At 38.4% G+C, this 21,111-nt stretch overlaps 1 protein-coding gene across 1 annotated transcript in view; it reads left to right on the forward strand.

Moving 5' to 3' along the window:
* The window catches only part of LOC131438546 (solute carrier family 22 member 21), a 640,450-nt gene extending 621,259 nt beyond the window's left edge, over positions 1-19,191 (forward strand). Inside the window, exon 10 of the mRNA XM_058608646.1 lies at positions 18,962-19,191. Coding sequence (XP_058464629.1) covers positions 18,962-19,174 — 213 coding nt within the window. The 3' untranslated portion in view covers positions 19,175-19,191. The remainder of the gene's footprint in view (positions 1-18,961) is intronic.
* The last annotated feature ends 1,920 nt before the right edge of the window (positions 19,192-21,111 follow it).

Consider the following 21,111-nt stretch of genomic DNA (forward strand, 5'->3'; position numbering starts at 1 on the left):
ATTTTAAATTATATTTATTTTCGTCAAGCAAATGTAGACTACATATAAATTGTTTACAATGTTCACTTACATACTACGCATTATTTCTACGACAAAGCTGAGATTTGATTTGATTTTTTGACACAGTAAGGTCAAGATGTTCGCAGTATTGATTGTAATGGCGCATTATTCGATTGACTGGACTGTATTTTGCATAATTTGTTCTAGCTTGTTTTTCTAAAAATAATTTCCTGGAACGTAATTGACGGCTAGATATATAAAAATTTAATTGCGATAATAATGGAGCTGATTGAATGCGTTGAGAAATAATGTCGCTGATAAAATAAAGCATTGCAAAGTCGCGGCGTTCTTTATGTGTTTGTATATCGATGAGCATGCAGCGTGCTTCATATGATGGTAAAGGAAATACTGTCCAGTTTAATTTACGAAGTGCATATAAAAGAAATTGTTTTTGAATAGATTCGATGCGTTCTTCGTGAATAATATTGTATGGATTCCATACTAGGCTGCAATATTCCAAAATAGGTCTGACATATGTAGTGTATAATAATTTAATTGTGTATGGGTTCTGAAAGTTATGACTGAAGCGTTTAATAAAGCCCAGCATGCTATTAGCTTCATTGATTATGGTATTGTAGTGTTCCACAAAGGTGAGCTTGGAGTCTAAGATTACGCCTAAATCTCTTACAATTTTTCATTTTTCTACAAGTTGATTTCCTAGATGTATGTTTATAGGTATAGTTTCATTTTTCCTACTGAAAGTTATTGAGTTACATTTTTTACATTGAGTTGGAGTAGACTTTTGCAGCACCAAATGTGGAATAGATTGATTTCGTTCTGGAATATTACAGCGTCGTTGATATTTTTAATTTACATGAAGAGTTTCATGTCGTCTGCATATATAAACACTTTCAGATTTTTGAGTATGAAGGAAATGTCGTTTATATGTAAAATGAAAAGGAGAGGCCCTAAGTGAGAACCCTGAGGTACGCCAGAAGTTACATTAATTGGTTCAGACAGAATGTTTTGGAAGCGGACTACCTGTACACGATTCGTTAAGTATGATTTGAGCCATTCCAGAAGAGTATGTTTTATGCCATATTTTTGTAGTTTGTGTAGAAGTAATGGTATGTCAATACGGTCGAAGGCTTTGCTAAAGTCAGTGTAAAGAGTTTCTACGTAGTTTCCGGCGTCCATTGCATTCAGAGTGAATGTCATGAATTCTAAGAGATTTGTTGTTGTTGAGCGGCCTTTAAAAAAGCCATGTTGTTTGTTTGTTATTACATTTTTAAGTTGATGAAAAAGTGTTTCATTTACAATTTTTTCAAATAATTTTGGAATGCATGAGATAATGGCTATTCCACGGTAGTTCCGAATGTTAGATTTTGCACCAGATTTAAATATTGGTACAAGAAAGGAAGATTTCCATGCTTCAGGAAAAGTACATTTATTAAGTGATAAGTTAAAAAGTAGTTGTGGTGGTAGTGTAAGTTCTTCAGCAAGATTTTTTTAAAATATTGGTGGTATACTGTCAGGTCCAGGCCCTTTTGAGGCGTCTAAGTTTTTCAGTGCTGTCGAAATGTCATGTTCTGATAGATAGTTTACAGAGATGGAGTTGGAAAATGCAGGTATGAAAGAGAAGTATTCACGGTCACAGTCAGTTTCTGAATAAGATATATATACTTCTTGGAAAAAATTTGCAAAGTGATTGCAGATTTCTGTACTATTTTTCCCTACATGTTCGTCGCGGTGCATTTGAGATGGAAAATTGTTGCTTTTTAGTTTAGTTTTTGTGTAGTTAAAAAAGTTCTTAGGGCAAGTCTTTATTTCGTTTTCAATTTTGCGGTTGTATTCTTCGTGTGCTGTGTTAATGGCTATTTTGAGCTGATTGCATAGATTTAAGTAATTTTGAAGATGAGCGTCACTTTTTTCTTGTTTGTAAGTTTTGTGTGCTTTTTGTTTCCTATTTTTCAAATGTTTTAGTTATGAATTGAACCATACAGGTAATTTGCTGTTATGATTTTTTCTTTTTCTTTTCATAGGCAAAGTTTCGGCTAATATTTTGTTTATAATGTGATAGAATTTGTTTACTTCGACGTCGACATTTCCTTCTGCACTCAGTATGTTTCGCCAATTTATTCCACTTAGTCTACACTTGACTTCTTCAAAGTCAATTTTATTGTATTCCGCACTTTCTCATATTCCAAGTCGTAGGGAAGGGATACATTGTGTGTAAATAATGAATATTCAATTGCGGTGTGAAATGCTTCATTTTTCCATAATGGCAGGTTTGATGCATTCACACAAAAGTCTTCTGTACAATTTGTGAAAAGAAGGTTTAAATATGCATTTTGTTGATTATTTACGGAGTTTACTTGATGCAGGCCACAATTAGAAATTTTGTCGAAAAAGTAATGCAATGTTGCGTTTTCTCCTGCGACTGGAAGTAAGATTGATTCATTTTCAATGTCAGAAATGAAGTCCGCATTACGTTGATTGAAGTCGCCAAAAATATGAAGCTTTACTTCAGGTTCCATATTCGAAATAATTGTGTCTAAAGATTGGAAGAATAATTCAAAAGAGAATTTGTTCGCATTTTCGGGTGGGAAATAGACAGAGCAGTAAATATGTTTTTCTCCCAATATTGAGACTTTGGCCCATACATGCTCAAATTCTTTATATTTAGGAGTGATAATTTCTTCAGAAGTAAAGCAAGAGTTTATGGCTATGAGGACTCCACCTCCAGATTTTTTCTGACAGAGAGATAAATTTCGGTCGTGCCGGAATACGTTAAAATTATTTCCAAAAACTTATTCGCTTCTAACACTTTCATCCCAGCTGCTTTCAGTTCCAAGGATTACGTCGAAAGAGGAGGTTATTAAATTTTGATGAATTTCTTTCATTTTGGCCGGGCTTTTCATGCGGTTGAAATTTTGGCAATAGACCAAAATTTCAGTCACATTTTGTCTATGAAGCGAAGAAGTTTTTGAGAATTCTGGAATACTTGCATTACTAATTCCTGTTTCTATTCCTTCGTCAAAGGGCGTCGTTATTTCCGAAAATTCGGCCTTGTAAATTTATGTTCGGCTTCCCGGATTAGTTGGAGTCGGCGGATACGTTCACTTGTCAAAAATTTCCCATAAGAGTCCAGGTCGGCCAGCGCTTCCTTAGGTTTCATTCCATATTCCTGATGCACTTCGATGAAGATTCGTAGGAGGTGGTCAGGTGTTGTTGGAAGGCCTTCTGATGCTAATAGCATTTTTATACTAGTTGGTGTCATACCCTCGATGCATACTGTAGGTTGTTGATTTTTCTTGTACGACAAATACAGACGGACGACGTGCATTATTTTCGGGTCACGAAGTCTTGCTTTCAAGAAGCGTTCGTCGCCATTTGCAGATTGTGAAGTAAGACGTACAATGGGAGGACGCATTGGATCAATTTCGAATTGGCTGCCTGTATTCACGTCCTGTGATATTGTAGACGTATTTATGTTCTGTGATATTGAAGATGTGTTCACATAGTTAGTGGATGGTGCAGCTTCGATGTCATTACTTCCTAAGACCGGAGTAGTGTTGTTTTGAATACTTCTTGTTCCTTTGTAAGGGTTGATTGTTTCACCTTTTTGAAAATTTATTAATTTTGAGGCAATATCTGCACCTGTATTCCCGGAGAATTGAACCCGTGCAGCTGCTAGTAAGTCTTTGTCCAAGGGTAAGGTATATTGTAATGACACATTATTGTTATTGCTGTGGCAGGTATTGTTACTATTAGTGTTCAAGTTGCTGTTGTAGTGCACATTATTGTCGTTGTTGTTGTTGTTGTTGCTGCTGCTGTTGTTGTTGCTGTTGTTGTTGTTGTTGTTGTTGTTGTTGTTGCTGTTGTCGTGTTTGCTGTTGTTGGTGTAGTTGTTGTTTTTACTGCGTATACTGTAATTTGTATTATTTTGTTGTTTCCGCTTCCGATGTTTTCGTCTGAAATTTGCTTTTTCAGCTTATTTTTCTTGCAGCCGTCGAGTGCACTGTTTCTTGTCATAATCACTCCAGTCTCGTTACCAGATTTTTTTACTTCCAATGAAGCGCCAGCCACCGTCGCATGTTTGAATTTCCTTCTCTTTGAGTTCTTCAGCTAGAGACTTAGGTTTGGTAAGGCCTCGAATGACTGCATTTCCAGGTAATGGGTTTTCATGTCTGCAGTGGTCCGGTGATACGTTTCCGTTTGATTTTTTTTGTACTTTAGAAGTTGCTCCTGTTGATGAAGTAGCTTTAGAGTTTCAGCTCCTGTCCTTATTAAATGTTGACAGTCGGCACACACTGGTACCATAAATGCCAGAATAAAATTTTCTTGATGCCGCTGCACGCCGATGCAGGCTGAATGGTACGATTTTTCACAGAATTCGCATTTCCAAGGAATTTAATAAAGTCAACATTTTTTGTCAAATTATATGGAATACTAACTGAATTAGCAATGCATTTGTTACTGCTAGCTTAGATGATGATTGGTAAATGATTGCAAACGTGTGAATCAGGAAATACTTTCCAGGTGCAATGTAGTCGAATTGAAGTCGAGCAAAGCGATAAATCTAGTGCACTTGAACGTTTAGGAAGTCTTGGGATTGTCATACTATCCATATTTAATATATATTATAGATGATCTGCTATCGTTGTAAAGGGAACCCCACATCATTCCGTGCGAATTGAAATCTTCCAGAATTAAACGTTGAGCAGGAAGGGCATAGACCATTTCATTAAGCTGTCGCTGTCCAATTGTGCTCTTGGAGGAATAAAAACTGAAGCTAGACTATTTTTCGGGTATCGCATTTCTTACTTCGAGGGCCTATTGTGTGCTAACACTAAACAATAACATCTATCGCATTTGCGCTGTGCTATCGAATCGGCTGCTACAATCATCATGGAAAAGAATTGTGCCAAATGCAGCCAATCAATTACCGGCATTGAATATATCGCTTGTCGTGGTTACTGCGGAGGTTTTTTTTCATATAACTTGCTCTGGTGTCTCGCGCGCTCTTATGGGCTATTTCACAACCCATCGTAAAAATTTGTTTTGGATGTGTGACAACTCTGCCGACTTATTTGATAATTCGCATCTCCGCTCTATAACCAAAATAGCTGATGAAAAGTCATCTCTAACTATGCTAACGGCTGCTATAAACAACCTACAAACTGAACTGAAACAGTTATCGAAACCAGATGCTCCTTATTCTACACCTGTTAACAATCGTTGGCCTCGACTTATACCCCGCCGCGCTGCTAATACGACCCCTCGGTCCCGAATCAGATAACAAAGTTGAAGAGTATGAAGATGTATCCAATGAAGAAATCTCTGCGATGGTTCGTGCCAATCATGCGATGATCCAGGATCCTGATGTTGTAAAGTTAGTGGCAAAAGGAACCGATTTTAGCAATATGAGCTACATATCGTTTAAAGTCGGCCTAGATCCGCCGATTCAAAAGCAGCTGCTTTAGACCCAGCGACTTGGCCTGAAGGGATTATGTATCGCGAATTCCTTGAATACTCTATTCCAAACTTTCGAAAACGGACGGATGCCTCATCTCTAAGTACACCAATGCTTCAATAGACGACGTTGACCTAGAATCAACGCGCTCCATTTGGTTCCCATAACAGGCGAGTATTGTTCAACTATTTCGACAACCTCATCATTCCATCGTCCTGTATTGCAGCCTAATAGTCGCATTGCTTACCACAGTAGGCATTCTCATGATGATGACGTGGTTGCGCCCGTCACTAGCACTGAGTATTTGAGATTGTACTACCAAAACGTTAGAGGAATAAACTCAAAAATTGACGATGTATATTTAGCTGCTATTGACGGTAACTACGATATATTTGTTCTCACCGAGACTTGGTTGGACTCTAGAACATGTTCGTTGCAACTTTTTGGAGCTGCTTTCTCGGTTTATCGTGCTGATCACAATTCTACGTAGTCCGAAACCAGAAGCATCGATCAGGCCGAGGGCTCGAAAGCTGCACAATACGATTCTTGCTGGAAATTTGAACTGCATAATCATGGACGACGAAACCTACTTGAAAATCGATTACAAATCTTTGCCGGGACCAAAATATTATACAGTGCGAGAAGGACAAGTGTTAAACCAGTCCGAGACATCGATTGAAGTTGAAAAATTTTGTAAGAAAGCAATGGTCTGACAAGCAATTTGTAGTTGTGGTAAGATTTAGAAACCCTTCATCACCACTGCTTCAATGAACAGCGAAATATATATCAAGGAATGTTTACAAAAACGACTTCTACCCATGATTCGAAGCCACAAGGATCCTGTTGTCTTTTGGCCAGATCTTGCTTCTTGCCACTACTCGAAATCAACGGTAGAATGGTATACTACCAAAAATGTCACTTTCGTCCCAAAAGACATGAATCCACCAAATTGCCCACAACTTCGACCAATTAAGGAATTTTGGGCATTAACGAAGGCATATCTTAGGAAACATGTCTCGGCAGCCGAAACCATTCAACAGTTGGAAAAGATTGGAAAAAAGTGTCAAAACCGTGTCGCCAAAAAGTCTGTACGAAATTTAATGAGGAACGTTCGCAAGAAGGTGCACCAGCTAGTCTACAATGGCTAAGTAGCAAATGTTGATAATAATATTCTGCTGTTGTAGTCTAATATTATCAGTATATTGAATAAAATTTGAATATCTTACACTTGTGAATTATTTACAGCAAAATCAAAGTGCGTCCATACTTTCTGGGACAGTCTTCAACTCCCTCAAGCATAGACCAACTCCACGTTCAAGTAAATCATTGGCTGTCAGACTTGCTTCAGTGACAACACCGTCAATTTCCACCTCCTTCGAACTAAGGGAAACTCGATATTCAAAAATAACGAATAATTCACAGGTCGTTTGCCTTCGGGAAATACCTTACATGAACTTCTTTTTCATTTCATTAAGTCCATTGGAGTTCCAATTTAAATTTTATTTTATGTTAGACTGTTTTCTCTTCCATGAGTTCAACCAATAACCAACTATATGATATTGGAAATACCATATAAACTGATACAAACAAACCTAAAATAGTTATAAGATCATGTACAAAATAAATGTGTTTTATTCAATGTAAATTATAATATCAACTAGCTTGATAAAAATAGTGATTAGATTAACTAATGAATACCAACATACTAATATGATATTCGAAATGTTTAAAGTACTATGTATTGTTGATGCCGCGGCGAAGAAAAACTTATGGATATTGCCTATGAAATAAACGTATTTATGGCACAAAAATTCGTTTGCCTGTTTAAAATCGTTAACAACAAATCGAAATTTTATCTCTATTAACTATAGAGATTTCTACAACTTCAAAGAGATGTGATGTCAAATCCTTTGTAATTTGCATCAAATTATTATTATTGCCTTTATTCTGCGTCGAAAATAGACTATCCATGGCCCAGTGGTACCCTCTGGATAATGTTTAGCCCTGAAGTATTTAAGCTCTTACTAGTACCCGGAATCGGATTCGGATGATCTTCCATACATTAACTATTTTTTTTGTAAACTAATATCAAAATGAAAACTTATGTGTAGTAAAATTTCAGTTATAAGTGAAATAATAAATTAAATCTACCTTGTTGCTGTTGTCTCTGTTCCTCTGTCGTGAAGAATGATGTGAAGCTCACCCAAGGATTTCCAATTGGCAGTCTTTTGGTATCGTTTTCTGCTATCTTCGTTGCTCTGTCGTCGTGGTCACCACTAAACTTGGTGTGCTGTCTCTAACTGGCCCCAGATACAGCGCTATTGCTCTTGGTGGCGATCAAATGTGATGCTTGCAGTGTAGCATCACGCGATATGGATCGTCTCTTTCGATAATATGCAGCGTACAAATTCTGGTACCTGGTAGATTAGCACTTGGTTGCCTTAGCACCTCTGTGTCTTTGCACCCCTTCGTCGTTGCACCTTTATGCGACTGTTTATTAATGTTGCTTCAAGAAAATGATTATTTTCAGCCATTTTAGATACAGTACAGTAGTAATTTGATATTTGTTGCTGCCTACGGCTAAAAGTGGGACCCATTACAAGGGGGCTCAAATACGAGCTATTTGGTGTGGGGGAGAGTGGAGGGTTAATAAAAATAAAAACATCGTTAAGCAATACGGCTGTGCATTTTTCGATTGACTACTCTGAATTTAGAGTCCATGTCCGTGCCTCTTTTCCTCATTTACTGAAATCTTCTACAAGAGACTCCGGCATGCTTATAGTACCCATAGTGTTATATACCAATTTCATGCTGTGGCAAACTTTTCTCGATCAAAGGGTTTGTCTGAGTCCAAAGTACGCCCGATTTCTTGCAAAAATTCGTCTCTCAATATTCGTAGTGGGAGGCGTAGTGTTTCTTTTCTAGGGCCTCTATATATTATTTTTGACGCATTTATGGATAGTCCAATACGCCTAGCTTCAGCTTTCAGTTCGATGTATGTCTCCATCATTTTCTCAAGGCTACGTGTCACAATATCAAAATTGTCTGCGATGCCAAAATTTTGTACGGACTTTCGGAAGATCGTGCCACTCGTGTCGATCCTCGCATTTTGAATCACACCTTCCAAAGCAATATTGAACAAGATACAAGAGAGTACATCACTTTTCCGTAGTCCTCTCCGAGATTCGAAGGGGCTCGAGAGCGTCCCAGCTACTCGGACGTAACACATCACTCAATCCATCGTTGCTTTGACCAATCGCGTCAGTTTATCCGGAAAACCGTGTTCGTGCATGATCTGGCATAGCTGTTCTCGATCGATTGTGTCGTATGCCCCTTTGAACTTAATGAATAGGTGATGCGTTGGTACGTTGTATTCCCGACACTTCTGGAGTACTTGTCTTATCGCGAATATGTGATCCGTAGTGGCGCGTGCTCCAGTAAATCCCTCTTGTTTGGCCCTACGAGTTCCTTAGTTTCGCTATTCAGATGCTCGCCTTTGAACTGCTTTCACTTGTCGATGTTTAAAAACCCTAGATGGTTTAAAAGGATTTCTTTTGGATTTTTCAATTAATGAATGAATTTGAATATTTCATTTTTGAAAGTCAACTTGAACATGCGATCATCGATATTCGGATGTTTGGAAGAACATCAATTATATTCGTATTCACGTTATCCAGTTATATCTCCGACTTAACCTTTCCGCCATTTTTTCGGTTGAAGCATTTATGTTGCTTATTTTGGTCAGCTTCGTTTGAATTTCGCTCAATAATGACTCGACATGATTGAAAGATTTGTTCGATATTGCCGTTTTTTTAGATGCTAAATTTGGGCTCAATTTGAGTTCGAATGAACTTTAATACCTTCCGATAATTTTTGTCGCTGGAGTATTAGCTCTTTCAGATAGAATTTATCGGAATCGACATTTAATGCATTAAAGAACGATGAGTTTGCGTAGTAGTTCTTCATTATGTCACTGAACGCCAAAACAGGCAGAGTGAAGTTTCCTAGCATAGGTTCCACTGTGATTTCATAGAGAATGATTATCGTGCAGTATGCAGTTGAAAACAGGCCCGTACCCAGGATTTCGTTTCGGGAGGGGCCCAAAGATAAAAAATAATGTTACTGAAGATTGTTTATGTACCTAATTCTCGGTGTACCTTTTACGGGTTCTTTTAACAGACACTTTAAACTTTTCCACTGGAACTGTTATTGTATTACATTTCTTTACGTTTACTGTCTTGTTATTTCTGCAACACATGTCTTAGACCTTCTAAATAATTATATATCTGATTTTGATTTCGGGAGGGGCCCGGGCCCCTCGGGCCCCCCCTCTGGGTACGTGACTGGTTGAAAATACAGCACTTTGCCATACTGTATTACGCGACAAATTTTAAGTTGACTAAAAATGAAAATATGAAAAGGGCAGGGTTGTAGAAAACAAATGAAAGTATATGTGCATCATAAGCAATACACGACGCGGTTCGAATAATGTAAAAGTAAATAATAAATGATCTGAGCGGTTTGTGGAGCGATGTCGAAAAAGCACCCGTACACTCGGGTGGTAGGAAAAACTCTTTCGAAAGGAATGTAGATAGCACAGCGTGGGATGATTTGAAATTAAAAATCAACATAGATTGTAGTTTCTCCTCAGAAGCGTCCATTAAGTTTTTCCCAAACAATGAGGAAAACCCGTCGCACCTGCTTCTCTTATTCTCATTCGGATGACGGTTTGAGATAATCAGGCACATATCAGTTCCGATGTTCAACTGGACGAGTATAAAAGTACACCGTGAAGGAGACGACCTTCCTTCAACAATAGCAACAATAGATCTCCCGATTGGTACAAAGCCGATGTTGCGGATCTTCTTACGTACCAGCACACTGTTGTAACCAGTGCCAGTTCTTTCGGAACCGTTATCCAAGGACTTGTTGTAAAATTTTGTTCTATGGTTCTATGTGATAAAGACGATTTTATTGGCAGTCAACTGGCAAGGAATATAGATTGCAGTTGATTTTTCGTGCTTGCGTCGCCGCTCTATAGACTTGTTTGAAATTTTATACACTCGTCTTCCAGTAATTCCGAAACCGGGAGACGGATGGAATTTAGGACTTGTGAATGGAATCATGAGATTTTCCATTAGAACCTTAGTTTTGGAGAAGAGGAAAAGTAAATTAAAATTTAATTATTTTACGCTTATCACCTGCAACTCCGGAAAAGAAAGTCATATCAAGATGAAATTTTTGAATTTTAGTATCTTGGGGAGTCTATGACGTCTTAAGACCTTTCATTTGAATTTAAGTTTAAGACAATCGGCCAGCCAGCTCCGAGAAAATGGGTAAAACAAATTTTTACACACGGACGACATTGTTGCTAGCTCGACTGGGAAAGAAAATAGAACCTCAAAAGTTACATTCGGAACATAGGGCTGCTCTACGAGACCGAGCAATATGCGGTTCGTATCTTCATCACGGTTGGTATGCCACCATCCTGCGCCGTCTTCTTAAGAATATCATGAACGACGGAGTACATAGGTGAACGCTGCTACTGGGTATTAAAAGAGTTGGGTTGAGAGACGACGATACACAGTGTACGGCGATTACATCGAGGAGATCACACAGTTATAGTAGAGGACTGATTGAGTTGTTGGAAACCGCCACTTTCGCATCACAAGACGGAGGTGATGGTAATCAAAAACCGAAAATCAGAGCAGGAGGCGTTGATAAACGCTGTCGAATCCGGGATCTCCTTCATGAACAGAAAACTCAGTTGCGGCAAGCAAGTCGACCTCAACAACGACAGCGGCCTTTCGCGAATGATTACCTAGAGTTCGCAACGTATAGATGCTGAAAACACTTACTGACCGATATGTCTTCGTGAGATAGCGCGCCGTGAGCGCGCGCCGTTCGGTACCTAAAAAAAGGCGGGTGGGTAATGTCAGAGACATAACTGGATGTCGTGAATACGAAAACAACTGACATGTTCCTTAACACTTCCGAATATCAATTAGTTGATCAATTGTATGAATTATGCAAGCATTCCCCTTTTCCACATTTAGGCTTCATTTGATCTAGATTACTGTGAATTTCACACAGCGAATAGTGCAAAAATCTAACCAAACTGTTCTAGATTTGCACTAAACTGAGGATATTTCCTTTCGATTTGCGAACAACAAATCCTAATAGTTCATCAGAAAGCTTTTAAAGCCATTAGAACGGCTGATTTTTTTGTAATGCTCTCCACCGTTACTTTTTCATCCATGCAAATGACTGGCAGCTGTGACGTAATCGCTTTTGTCGGAAGCGAAATTAGCTTTGCGAATGGCACAAAATACATCTGCTCGCATTGGCGATAGAATCCAAACTGATTCAATTTTTGTTAGGAGATTTCTTTTACGTGATTTCGTTTGTAGCTTTTTCACTAATGGGCGGTCCTAACGGCTATAAAAGTAGCCGCATACAGAATTTTAATGTCGATTATTTCATTTCGGATTTGCATAATTTATTGAAAGAAACTATCAATATGCTGTAGGGATTCGTTTCTAGCATTCAGAAGGACTAAATTAAGGAACTCACTACGATATTAATTACTTTTCGGAACATTTTTCTCGAACTATTTGTTGTACAGCAGCAGATATTTTGTTCTCTTCCTCAGAACGCGTTCTGATTGGCTGGTGTTGACATGGGTCAAATGAGACAGGTTTTTCAATAGTGTACTATTGAATTACTTCAATGCTTTTGCTGTACACGTTTAAGTTGAAAAATTTCGATTCTATTGGTAGTTAGATTATATAAATCTCTTGAAGGTATGATGAAGGCCATGATGCAACAGTTTACGGAAACCAAGAGTTTGATTGACTCGGTACGGAGTGAAATTAAAGACGTAAACAACAAAATCGATGCCGTTAAAACTGAACTTAAAACCGATTTAGAATCCGTTCGTGAAGAATGTGCCGTAAAATTTCAACACCACGAAACTGCACTGGAATCGCTAAGCAATCAAATGAATGGTATGACAGATAAAATTGGTGCACTGGAAAACCGAAGCGAGCTTATCATAAGCGGTATTCCTTACAAACCCGACGAAGATTTAAATTTGACACTGAAGGAAATCGGTAAACAGTTAACAGTAAAAGACATCTCTAACGTCCCAGCGGTGATCAGGCGTATGAAATACAACGGCAAATTTAACAGCGACAGCCTTATAGTGGTCGAGTTTGCATTGAAGACATCACGGGACGAGTTCTACAGTGCCTACCTACGAAAACGCGACCTTAATCTAAGGCACATTGGATGGGATTCCGATCGCCGTATGTACATCAACGAGAGTCTTACCTCCGAAGCACGCAAACTGAAGTCGGTGGCTCTACATCTGAAGAAGGCGGGTAAGCTAGCGTTAGTGTACACTAAACAAGGGATCGTCTATGTGAGAACTGCTGCTGGTGCACCATCCATCGTGATAAAATCCGTAGATGACTTAAATAAGTATTCGTAACTATATGTCAGTACTATTATTAATTTTTTGTTCGTTCACTTTTTGAAGTTTTTGTTTATGATGTTAAAATTATTTGTATTGTGAATTGTTGACACGACAGAGATAATTATTGTAAATTTATGACAGAGATAATTACTGTAAAATCCTTTGACACTATGCAGCCCACTAAAAATTGTTTCCCTTATTATACTTGATGGTTCCACCACAGAATCACACCTCAACGAACATTCCTGGAGTGGTGCTGAATGCTGCTCTATTATCTGGAAAGCTAAACATTTGTCACGGGAACGCTCAAAGCCTTTGTGCGCGTAATGCAGACAAGCTTGACGAAATTCGGTATCTTTTGTCTTGTTCCAAAATCGAGATTGCGTGCTTCACCGAATCGTGGTTGACTTCAAAAATTAGTGACAGTAGTATCGGAATCCCTGGGTTTTCGGTTGCGAGAAACGACAGGGGTTATCGGCGCGGTGGAGAAATAGCTGTTTACTATAGAAAACATCTAATTTGTTCCAAGGTTTTCAACACAGCCTTAGTGGAAAATTCAATGGATAAAACTGAATGTTTGGCTTTGGAGTTCCGAATAAACGGCCAAAAAGATATTGCTTTTGACGGTATACAGTCCTCCCGATAACGATTGCTCATCCTTTTTAGCAGAAAAACTGGTTGATTTCGCTGTTCGCTATGATACAATTTTTCTGGTAGGAGACTTTAATACTGATATGCTTCGTCCTAGTACAAAACGTGCACGTTTTGAATCGATGCTCTTGAATCATTCACTGTCATGCGAAGAACCGACTTTTTATCACAATAAAGGGTGCTCTCAACTTGACCTGTTGATAACAAATAACAGCGAGAAGGTTTTAAAATTCGGCCAAGTAAGTTTCCCGGCATTATCACAGCACGATCTCATTTTTGCGTCAATTGACTGTGACATATCTCGACCTTCTGACCGTTGCACGTATCGTGACTATACGAATTTTGATTCCCAAACTTTGGAAAATGCTTTGTAATCCATTCCCTGGAATCAATTTTATGAAATTGAAAACCCGGACGGTGCCATCGCTTTCTTCAACGCACACATTAAAACAATACACGACTGTTGTATTCCGCTTCGTGTTCGGTCAACCCGTAAACGATATAATCCTTGGTTTTCGGAAAGTGTACGTCAAGCTTTACTCGAACGAGACTTGACTTACAGGGATTGGTTACAGGCTCCAAGAAATTTGAAAGACGAAAAACGACAGCGTTACAAGGTGATGAGAAATCGCGCCAACACAAGCATAAGTCATGCCAAACAGCAATATTTTAACCGATTTTTGGACAGTAGGACTCCGTCAAAAACCCTCTGGAGACGGATAAAAAGTCTTGGTGTTGGTAAAGTAAAAACAACGCTACCGTGTGAGTACGATCCAGACGAAGTAAATCGCGCATTTTTGGCTAGCTATGCGGATAGCACTCCTCGAAGTGAAATACTTGTTACATCAGCACAATCATCGCCACAGAATTTCTCATTCCAACAGGTGGAATATTGGGATGTCGTCAAAGCTCTCTGGGATACAAAGTCGAATGCACTCGGACTGGATGGTTTGCCGATTAGATTTATTAAAATTATCTGTCCGTTAATCGTTCAACACATAACACACATGTTTAATCTGCTCATTCGATCAAGTACATTCCCCGAATGTTGGAAACACGCTAAAGTTGTACCGCTGAAGAAAAAAGCACATCTGAACGACATCACCAATCTTCGTCCAATCAGCATACTACCGTCATTGTCAAAGGTGTTTGAAAAGCTTCTCAAGCAGCAATTGACCACATATATCGAAACGAACAATCTGTTGTCGGACTTTCAGGCTGGTTTTCGCAAAGGTCAAAGCATCAAAACCGCCACTCTACGAGTACACGACGACTTAGGAGCCATCGTTGATAAAAAAGGAACTGCCATTCTTCTTCTTTTGGATTTTTCCAAGGCTTTTGACACAATTCCACACAACATACTGCTGGAAAAACTGAAGGCACAGTTCAATTTCTCATCGGCTGCTGTAAACATGATTGAATCGTACCTGTGTCGTAGAAAGCAAACCGTTTTTTGTGGTAATCGTTACTCAAACAGTGCTGATGTTATGTCTGGTGTTCCGCAAGGCTCAGTTCTTGGTCCCCTACTGTTCTGCTGCCATATAAATGATCTCCCAACGGTATTGAAGTACTGTTCGATTCAGATTTATGCCGATGTGCAACTCTATGTTGGTCGGGTTGGACCGTGCGTGCGTGAACTGATAACCATGACAAATAGTGATCTTGAGCAAGTCGAAATCTGGTCTCGACGAAACAACTTATATGTGAATCCAAATAAAAGCAAAGCATTGCTTATAACAAACCGGCGACGTAGAACCAACGGTTTTACTCTACCAGTACCCTCGATTGTCTTGAACGGGCAACAAATCGATTGGTCCGAAAACGCAAATAACCTTGGGTTCATTTTTCAAAGTGACTTGCAGTGGGATAGACTAATAAAGCAACAATGCGGAAAAATTTATGCCAGCTTGCGAACGTTGTACAGCTGTGTTCCTACCGCCCCGTCATCAACAAAACTGAAACTGTTCAAATCGTTGATCTTGCCACATTTCTTGTTCGGAGATGTTCTTCATGTCTCCCCTAGTGCCAACTTATTTAACCAGCTACGCGTAGCATTGAACTGCTGTGTGCGATACGTATATGAATTCAATCGCTACGACCACGTTAGTCATCTGCAACATAACCTCATTGGATGTACTCTAAATGGATTTTATGCATATCGTTCCTGTGTTTTCCTTAGAGGTCTTCAGAAAACTCAATTCCGTGCTGTACTCTATGGAAAACTTATTCAGTCTCGAGGACGTCGTTTGGAAAACTTAGTGATTCCTGCTCATAATACGGTGTGTTACGCTAGTTCACTGTTCGTTCGAGGTGTGATAAATTGGAACTTGTTGCCACCTGCAGTAAGACGCTCTCCCTCGGAAACAATTTTTAAAGTTGGCTGCATCGATTTTTTCAATCGTAACTAGTACCTAGTAGTATTTTAATTGTTAAAATAAGAAATTAAAATTAGATATAAGAATGAATATGCGAACGGTGAAATCGGAGGTAGTAATAATCAAAAGATGTCTTATCTTACACTACTGGACAATAAACAAACAAACAAACAAACAAACAAATCCTTCCACAGATCACTGAGCTATGAGCTTTCAAAATACGAGAAAGGCAAACGCGCCTTATGAATTATCCCCTTTGATACTCGTTTATACAAAACATTTCAGAAAAGTTTAATTTTCAACTATTTGAGATAATGTCACAGAACTGAAAATTTTATCATAAAATTATGATCATATTTCCGATGGCAAGTAGAAAAAATTATGTTGATTCGTTAGATACAACAAGATATATTCACGATCAAAAACTTATCGCTCTCACAGAGGGTAAATTTTGAAAAGGCACCCCATAGTAAAGTAAGTCGTATTCACGACAAAACACAGCCTGTGTTGTGGCGAACATGTCATGAGGCTTGAACATGGACTGAGGCTTAGAATTCAGTAGCGAAATTCATTCTCGATATCAAAATCAATAATTCAACGAAAGAATTTAATTCTAGAATTTGGGAAATAAACTCAGTTCAGAAGGCAGTTTTAAATTTAGTTTTTGATCTGAATGCAGGAACTAAAGTCAAAAATCAAATTATGAAACTTAGTTAAGGAAATAATTTGTCGTTCAGAAAGTAGTTCCAAAATACAAGAATTCAAGAAGGCCAATGAATTCAACTTTAGTGTTGAATTCCAGATTCCGATCCTACGTTCAGTTCCCAATTTTAAATCCACTAGTCGTTTTAGTCCAACTATTTTATTTCTGATCATTATAATCGACATGGAGATTTTCAGCCTGGTACGGAATCAAATCGTTGCCCAGCTGCTACTGAAGCAATTGGAGATGTTTTGTACGTGGTGCAACTCAAATAGAATTTATTAATCTCAGTAAATGTTCAATTGTCACGTTCACTCGGAAGCACATCGGAATCCAGATTGACCACGATTTGTTCGATTTGCTTATCCCGAGATGTTTCCATGTAAAATACCTAGAAATTATTCTGGACTTTTTATTCATTTTTAAGTCTCACACCTCGTATGTAGTGGATAGAGCATCACGGCAACTTGGTTTGGATGGTTTCTAGATTTAGAATCCTTACTATCAGTTTCTCTTCGATTTTCGAAAGACACCAAGGGATTGTTGGTGCATTAACTAGTATAACCTACAGAATGAAACTGCTTTGCTCGCGTAGGTTATCTTTAAAAAACGAAGTGAGTTCACTATTATATGTTCTTCCAGCACCGGAACTCGGCCATCTCCTAACATAACGTAAAAACTTTACTAGTTTTTATTCAAATTTTGAAAATCTTATACGATTCTTACAACGTACTCTAAACAACAGTGAAAATGTTATATGAATCCGAAAAATATGCAGAAATTTTTAATAAGACCGTTAGACCTTTCATTTGAATTTAAGTTATGGAAATCGATCACACCATCGCTGTGAAAAGTGAGTGAGATCCATTTTTTAATATAAGACCACTATTTCCGGTGCTTCCGAAACCGGAGGCCGGTAGCCAAGACAGCCGGAATCGGTTTGTTTAGTTGCCTACTGATAATGATTATCGAATTGTGTAGTGACGGTGTATAATATTTAACACACTTTACCCTATAACTCCGGAACAAATAGTCGGACCCGGATGAAATTAATCCTGTATGAAATCGTAAGACCTTTCATTTGAATGTAAGTTTTTTGTAAATCGGTTAAACCATTGCGGAGAAAAGTGAGTGAGATCCATCTACTATATCAAGTGCGTCCTGAACCAGAGACCGGGAACCAGGATAGCCGAAATCGATTTGTTTAGTTGCCTACTGATAATGGCTATCGCTTTGTTTAGTTTTGAGTCCAGTTTAGTAATTTTCGTGACGTGTATTGTTGCGCCGGTATAAGTGACGGTGTATAATATTTAACACACTTTACCCTATAACTCGGAAGTCGGATAAAATGAAATTCAGGAAATTCGTATGGAAACTTAAGTAAAAGGTCTTAGCTAAGTTTGTGAAAATCGGTTAAACCATCGCTGAGAAAAGTGAGTATGATCCATTTTGGAATATATGCACACTATTTCAAGAATCAGAATTTTTGGAACCGTTTTGTTTACTTAACTACTTATAATGGCTACCGATTTGTGTAGTTTTAAGGGAGTATAGAAAGTTTTTTACGTGTTCTGTTCCTCCGGTTTATGTGACGATGCACAATATTTAACACATTTTAACCTATTAGTCCGGAACCAGAAATCGGATCCGGATGAAATTCAACAATTCCGTATGGAACTTTAAGACCTTTCATTTGAAATTTATTTTGTGGAAATCGGTAAAACCATCGCTGAGAAAAGTGAGTGAGATCCATTATAAGACCACTATTTCCGGTGCTTCCGGAACCAGAGACCGGAAACCCGGATAGCCTGAATCAGTTTGTTTAGTTGCCTTCTTATAATGGCTACCGATTGGTGTAGTTTTGAGGCTAGTTTAGAAAATTTTTCGAAGCCATCTCCGAGAAAGCGTAGTAGGTCCCAAGTGCAAATGACAGTTTCTCTTGGTTTACTTTCTCTTTCAATTATTACGGCAAATTCTAGTAATTTCCAACAAATTCTACAGTGCATATCGAAAGTTGATGATTTGGACCGTAATACTCGAAAGAGAAAGTGAACAAAGAGGAACTGTCATTTGCACTTAGGACCTTTTCTCGTGTTTGTCTTCATTTGACATGTACATACACACATAACACAAGTGATTACATAATCTTTCTGTATGAGAAAGGCAAAATGAGTTTATTCGCAGATATGAATCATATATAACTATTGTGTTTAGTTTAATCTGTATGTTTTGTGCAAACGAAATTAAATAAAAAATCAAACGTATTTTTTCAATTTCAGATTTGGCTTTTGGGTGCTCCTTTCATCGGCGCAACAATAATATTCGGTCAGTTGGTTCCACAAACTTTATTCGGGTCACTAACGCTTATTGGAGGTATCATCGTAACAGGGATTCACAGTTCACGAACTCATGCAAGCATGAAACAGAGTGCTATACAACCGGAAAAAGTTTTAACTCCAATTGAATGGCAAACGGAACTCTCTAGAATTTAAATAATATGAAATTGAGAATATATGGCTAGTGAAGAATATCAATGAGAAGTTTGTGGAACAAAATTCACAAAACCCCAAAACTTCTATCAATGCTAAGAAAACTGTACAAATCTTCCAAAAACATTCTCTCAATTCGATGGATTACTATGTTTTTGAGAAAAAAGATGGGTGGATAATGTCAGAGACATAACTGGGTGATGTAAATACGTATAAAACTAACATGCTTTGTCACACTTCGTAATATTTTTCTTTAACACATGGATCAATAAGTCCCGAGACTAACAATGGAAACAACTTTTTTTTTTGCAAAATTTTTTTTTATTCATCAAAATAATCACATTTTAGGGTGATACAATGGTTCCAAGGTTTTTCCCATTTTTCAATACCATGTTTATAAAAAAAATTATCTTTCGCTTCAAAATAAGCTTCGGTTTCAGCGATGACCTCCTCATTTGAACCAAATCTTTTTCCCTGGAGCATTTTTTTAAGATCAGCAAAGAGCCAGTATTCACTGGGGGCTAAATCAGGCGAGTATGGGTGGGTGGGGAAGCAGATCAAAGCCCAATTCGTTCAATTTCGCCATTGTTTTCAGCGACTTGTGGCTGGGTGCATTGCAGCAATCGCGGAACCCACTTGGAATAAACCTTTTTCATGCTAAATTTGTCATGAAGGATAGTAAATACACTTCCATATGATATCTGTGTCATCTCAGTAATCTCACGGAGCTTCACTTTACGATCTTTCATTATAATTTTTGTCACTTCAATCACATTTTCCGGTGTAACGGCTTTCGCAGGTCTACCCGAGCGTTCCGCGTCATTTGTGTCGGTACGACCACGTTTAAACTCGGCGAACCACCGACAAATCGTTGCTTTTGATGGACAAGAGTCCGGATAACATTTTTCAATTCATTTTTTCGCTTGCACGGTGTTTTTACCCATTAAAAAACAATGTTTTATCAAAACACGAAACTCGGTTTTTTTCCATTTTTTAAACAAAATACAAAACGACTTTACTCCAACCTCGATAACTCAGCTGTTTCTGGTCGGATCGACTTAAAATTTTGACCCGTTTCAAGCAAAGGTTAGTACTCTAGAAAGACGTGGTTACTGGTTTACTACGAGCGCCATCTCTGCTTTAGTCTCGGAACTTATTGATCCATGTGTTAGTTTGAGTGAATTCTGTAAAAAAAGGTAAATAAACATAACATAAATACATTTCATTTTTATGGATTTCACGTAAATAAAATGATGGCGACGACGACCAACGTATAACATTCAAAACAGCTCTGGTCCAATTTATGACGAAAATTATTCGTATTTTTGTATTTCCAGCGGTAACATATAGGAAGTGTAAAAACATACTTGATAAATTATTGTATCTGAGCCAGCAAAATATGTTCTATTTTATCTTGTTGCTTGTTTTTGCTTTTTTCATATTGAAAGGTTATGCAATCACTTGAAAACCTGATTAGTAAAAATTGATCCGGAGGGACAAGTGTCATATACCATTCGACCAGTTCAGAGAGCTGAGCAATGTCTGTGTGTGTTTTTACAAGGTGAAATGCATTTAAACACAGAGTGTGGCGCTCTCCACTGGAACTACCCACTAAAACACCTTGTATCTCCAACCCTAGCTCCCCAGAACTACCGTTAAGTATTACTTCGGGGTGGAAGGCTATCGCTCAAGGACCCTTCCCGGCCTTTTGCATCACAATGGACGCCTGCATCGTTCTCTCCTAATTTAGGGCTATTTAGCTCACGACTATGAGGAGGATGTCGAGGTTCACTTTGGCGATTCAGGTTTTAGCATGAAATCCGCGAACTTCTCGGCTAATCCCCGATGATTGATCTAGCATACACCGACGGAAAAGTTTGCCGACGATGGAAGTTTCCCCGGACCGACGTATCCGGAACTCGTGAACGATTCGAACGCAG

The sequence above is a fragment of the Malaya genurostris genome, chromosome 3 (genome assembly GCF_030247185.1).
Source record: "Malaya genurostris strain Urasoe2022 chromosome 3, Malgen_1.1, whole genome shotgun sequence".
Classification (NCBI taxonomy): Eukaryota; Metazoa; Arthropoda; class Insecta; order Diptera; family Culicidae; genus Malaya; species Malaya genurostris.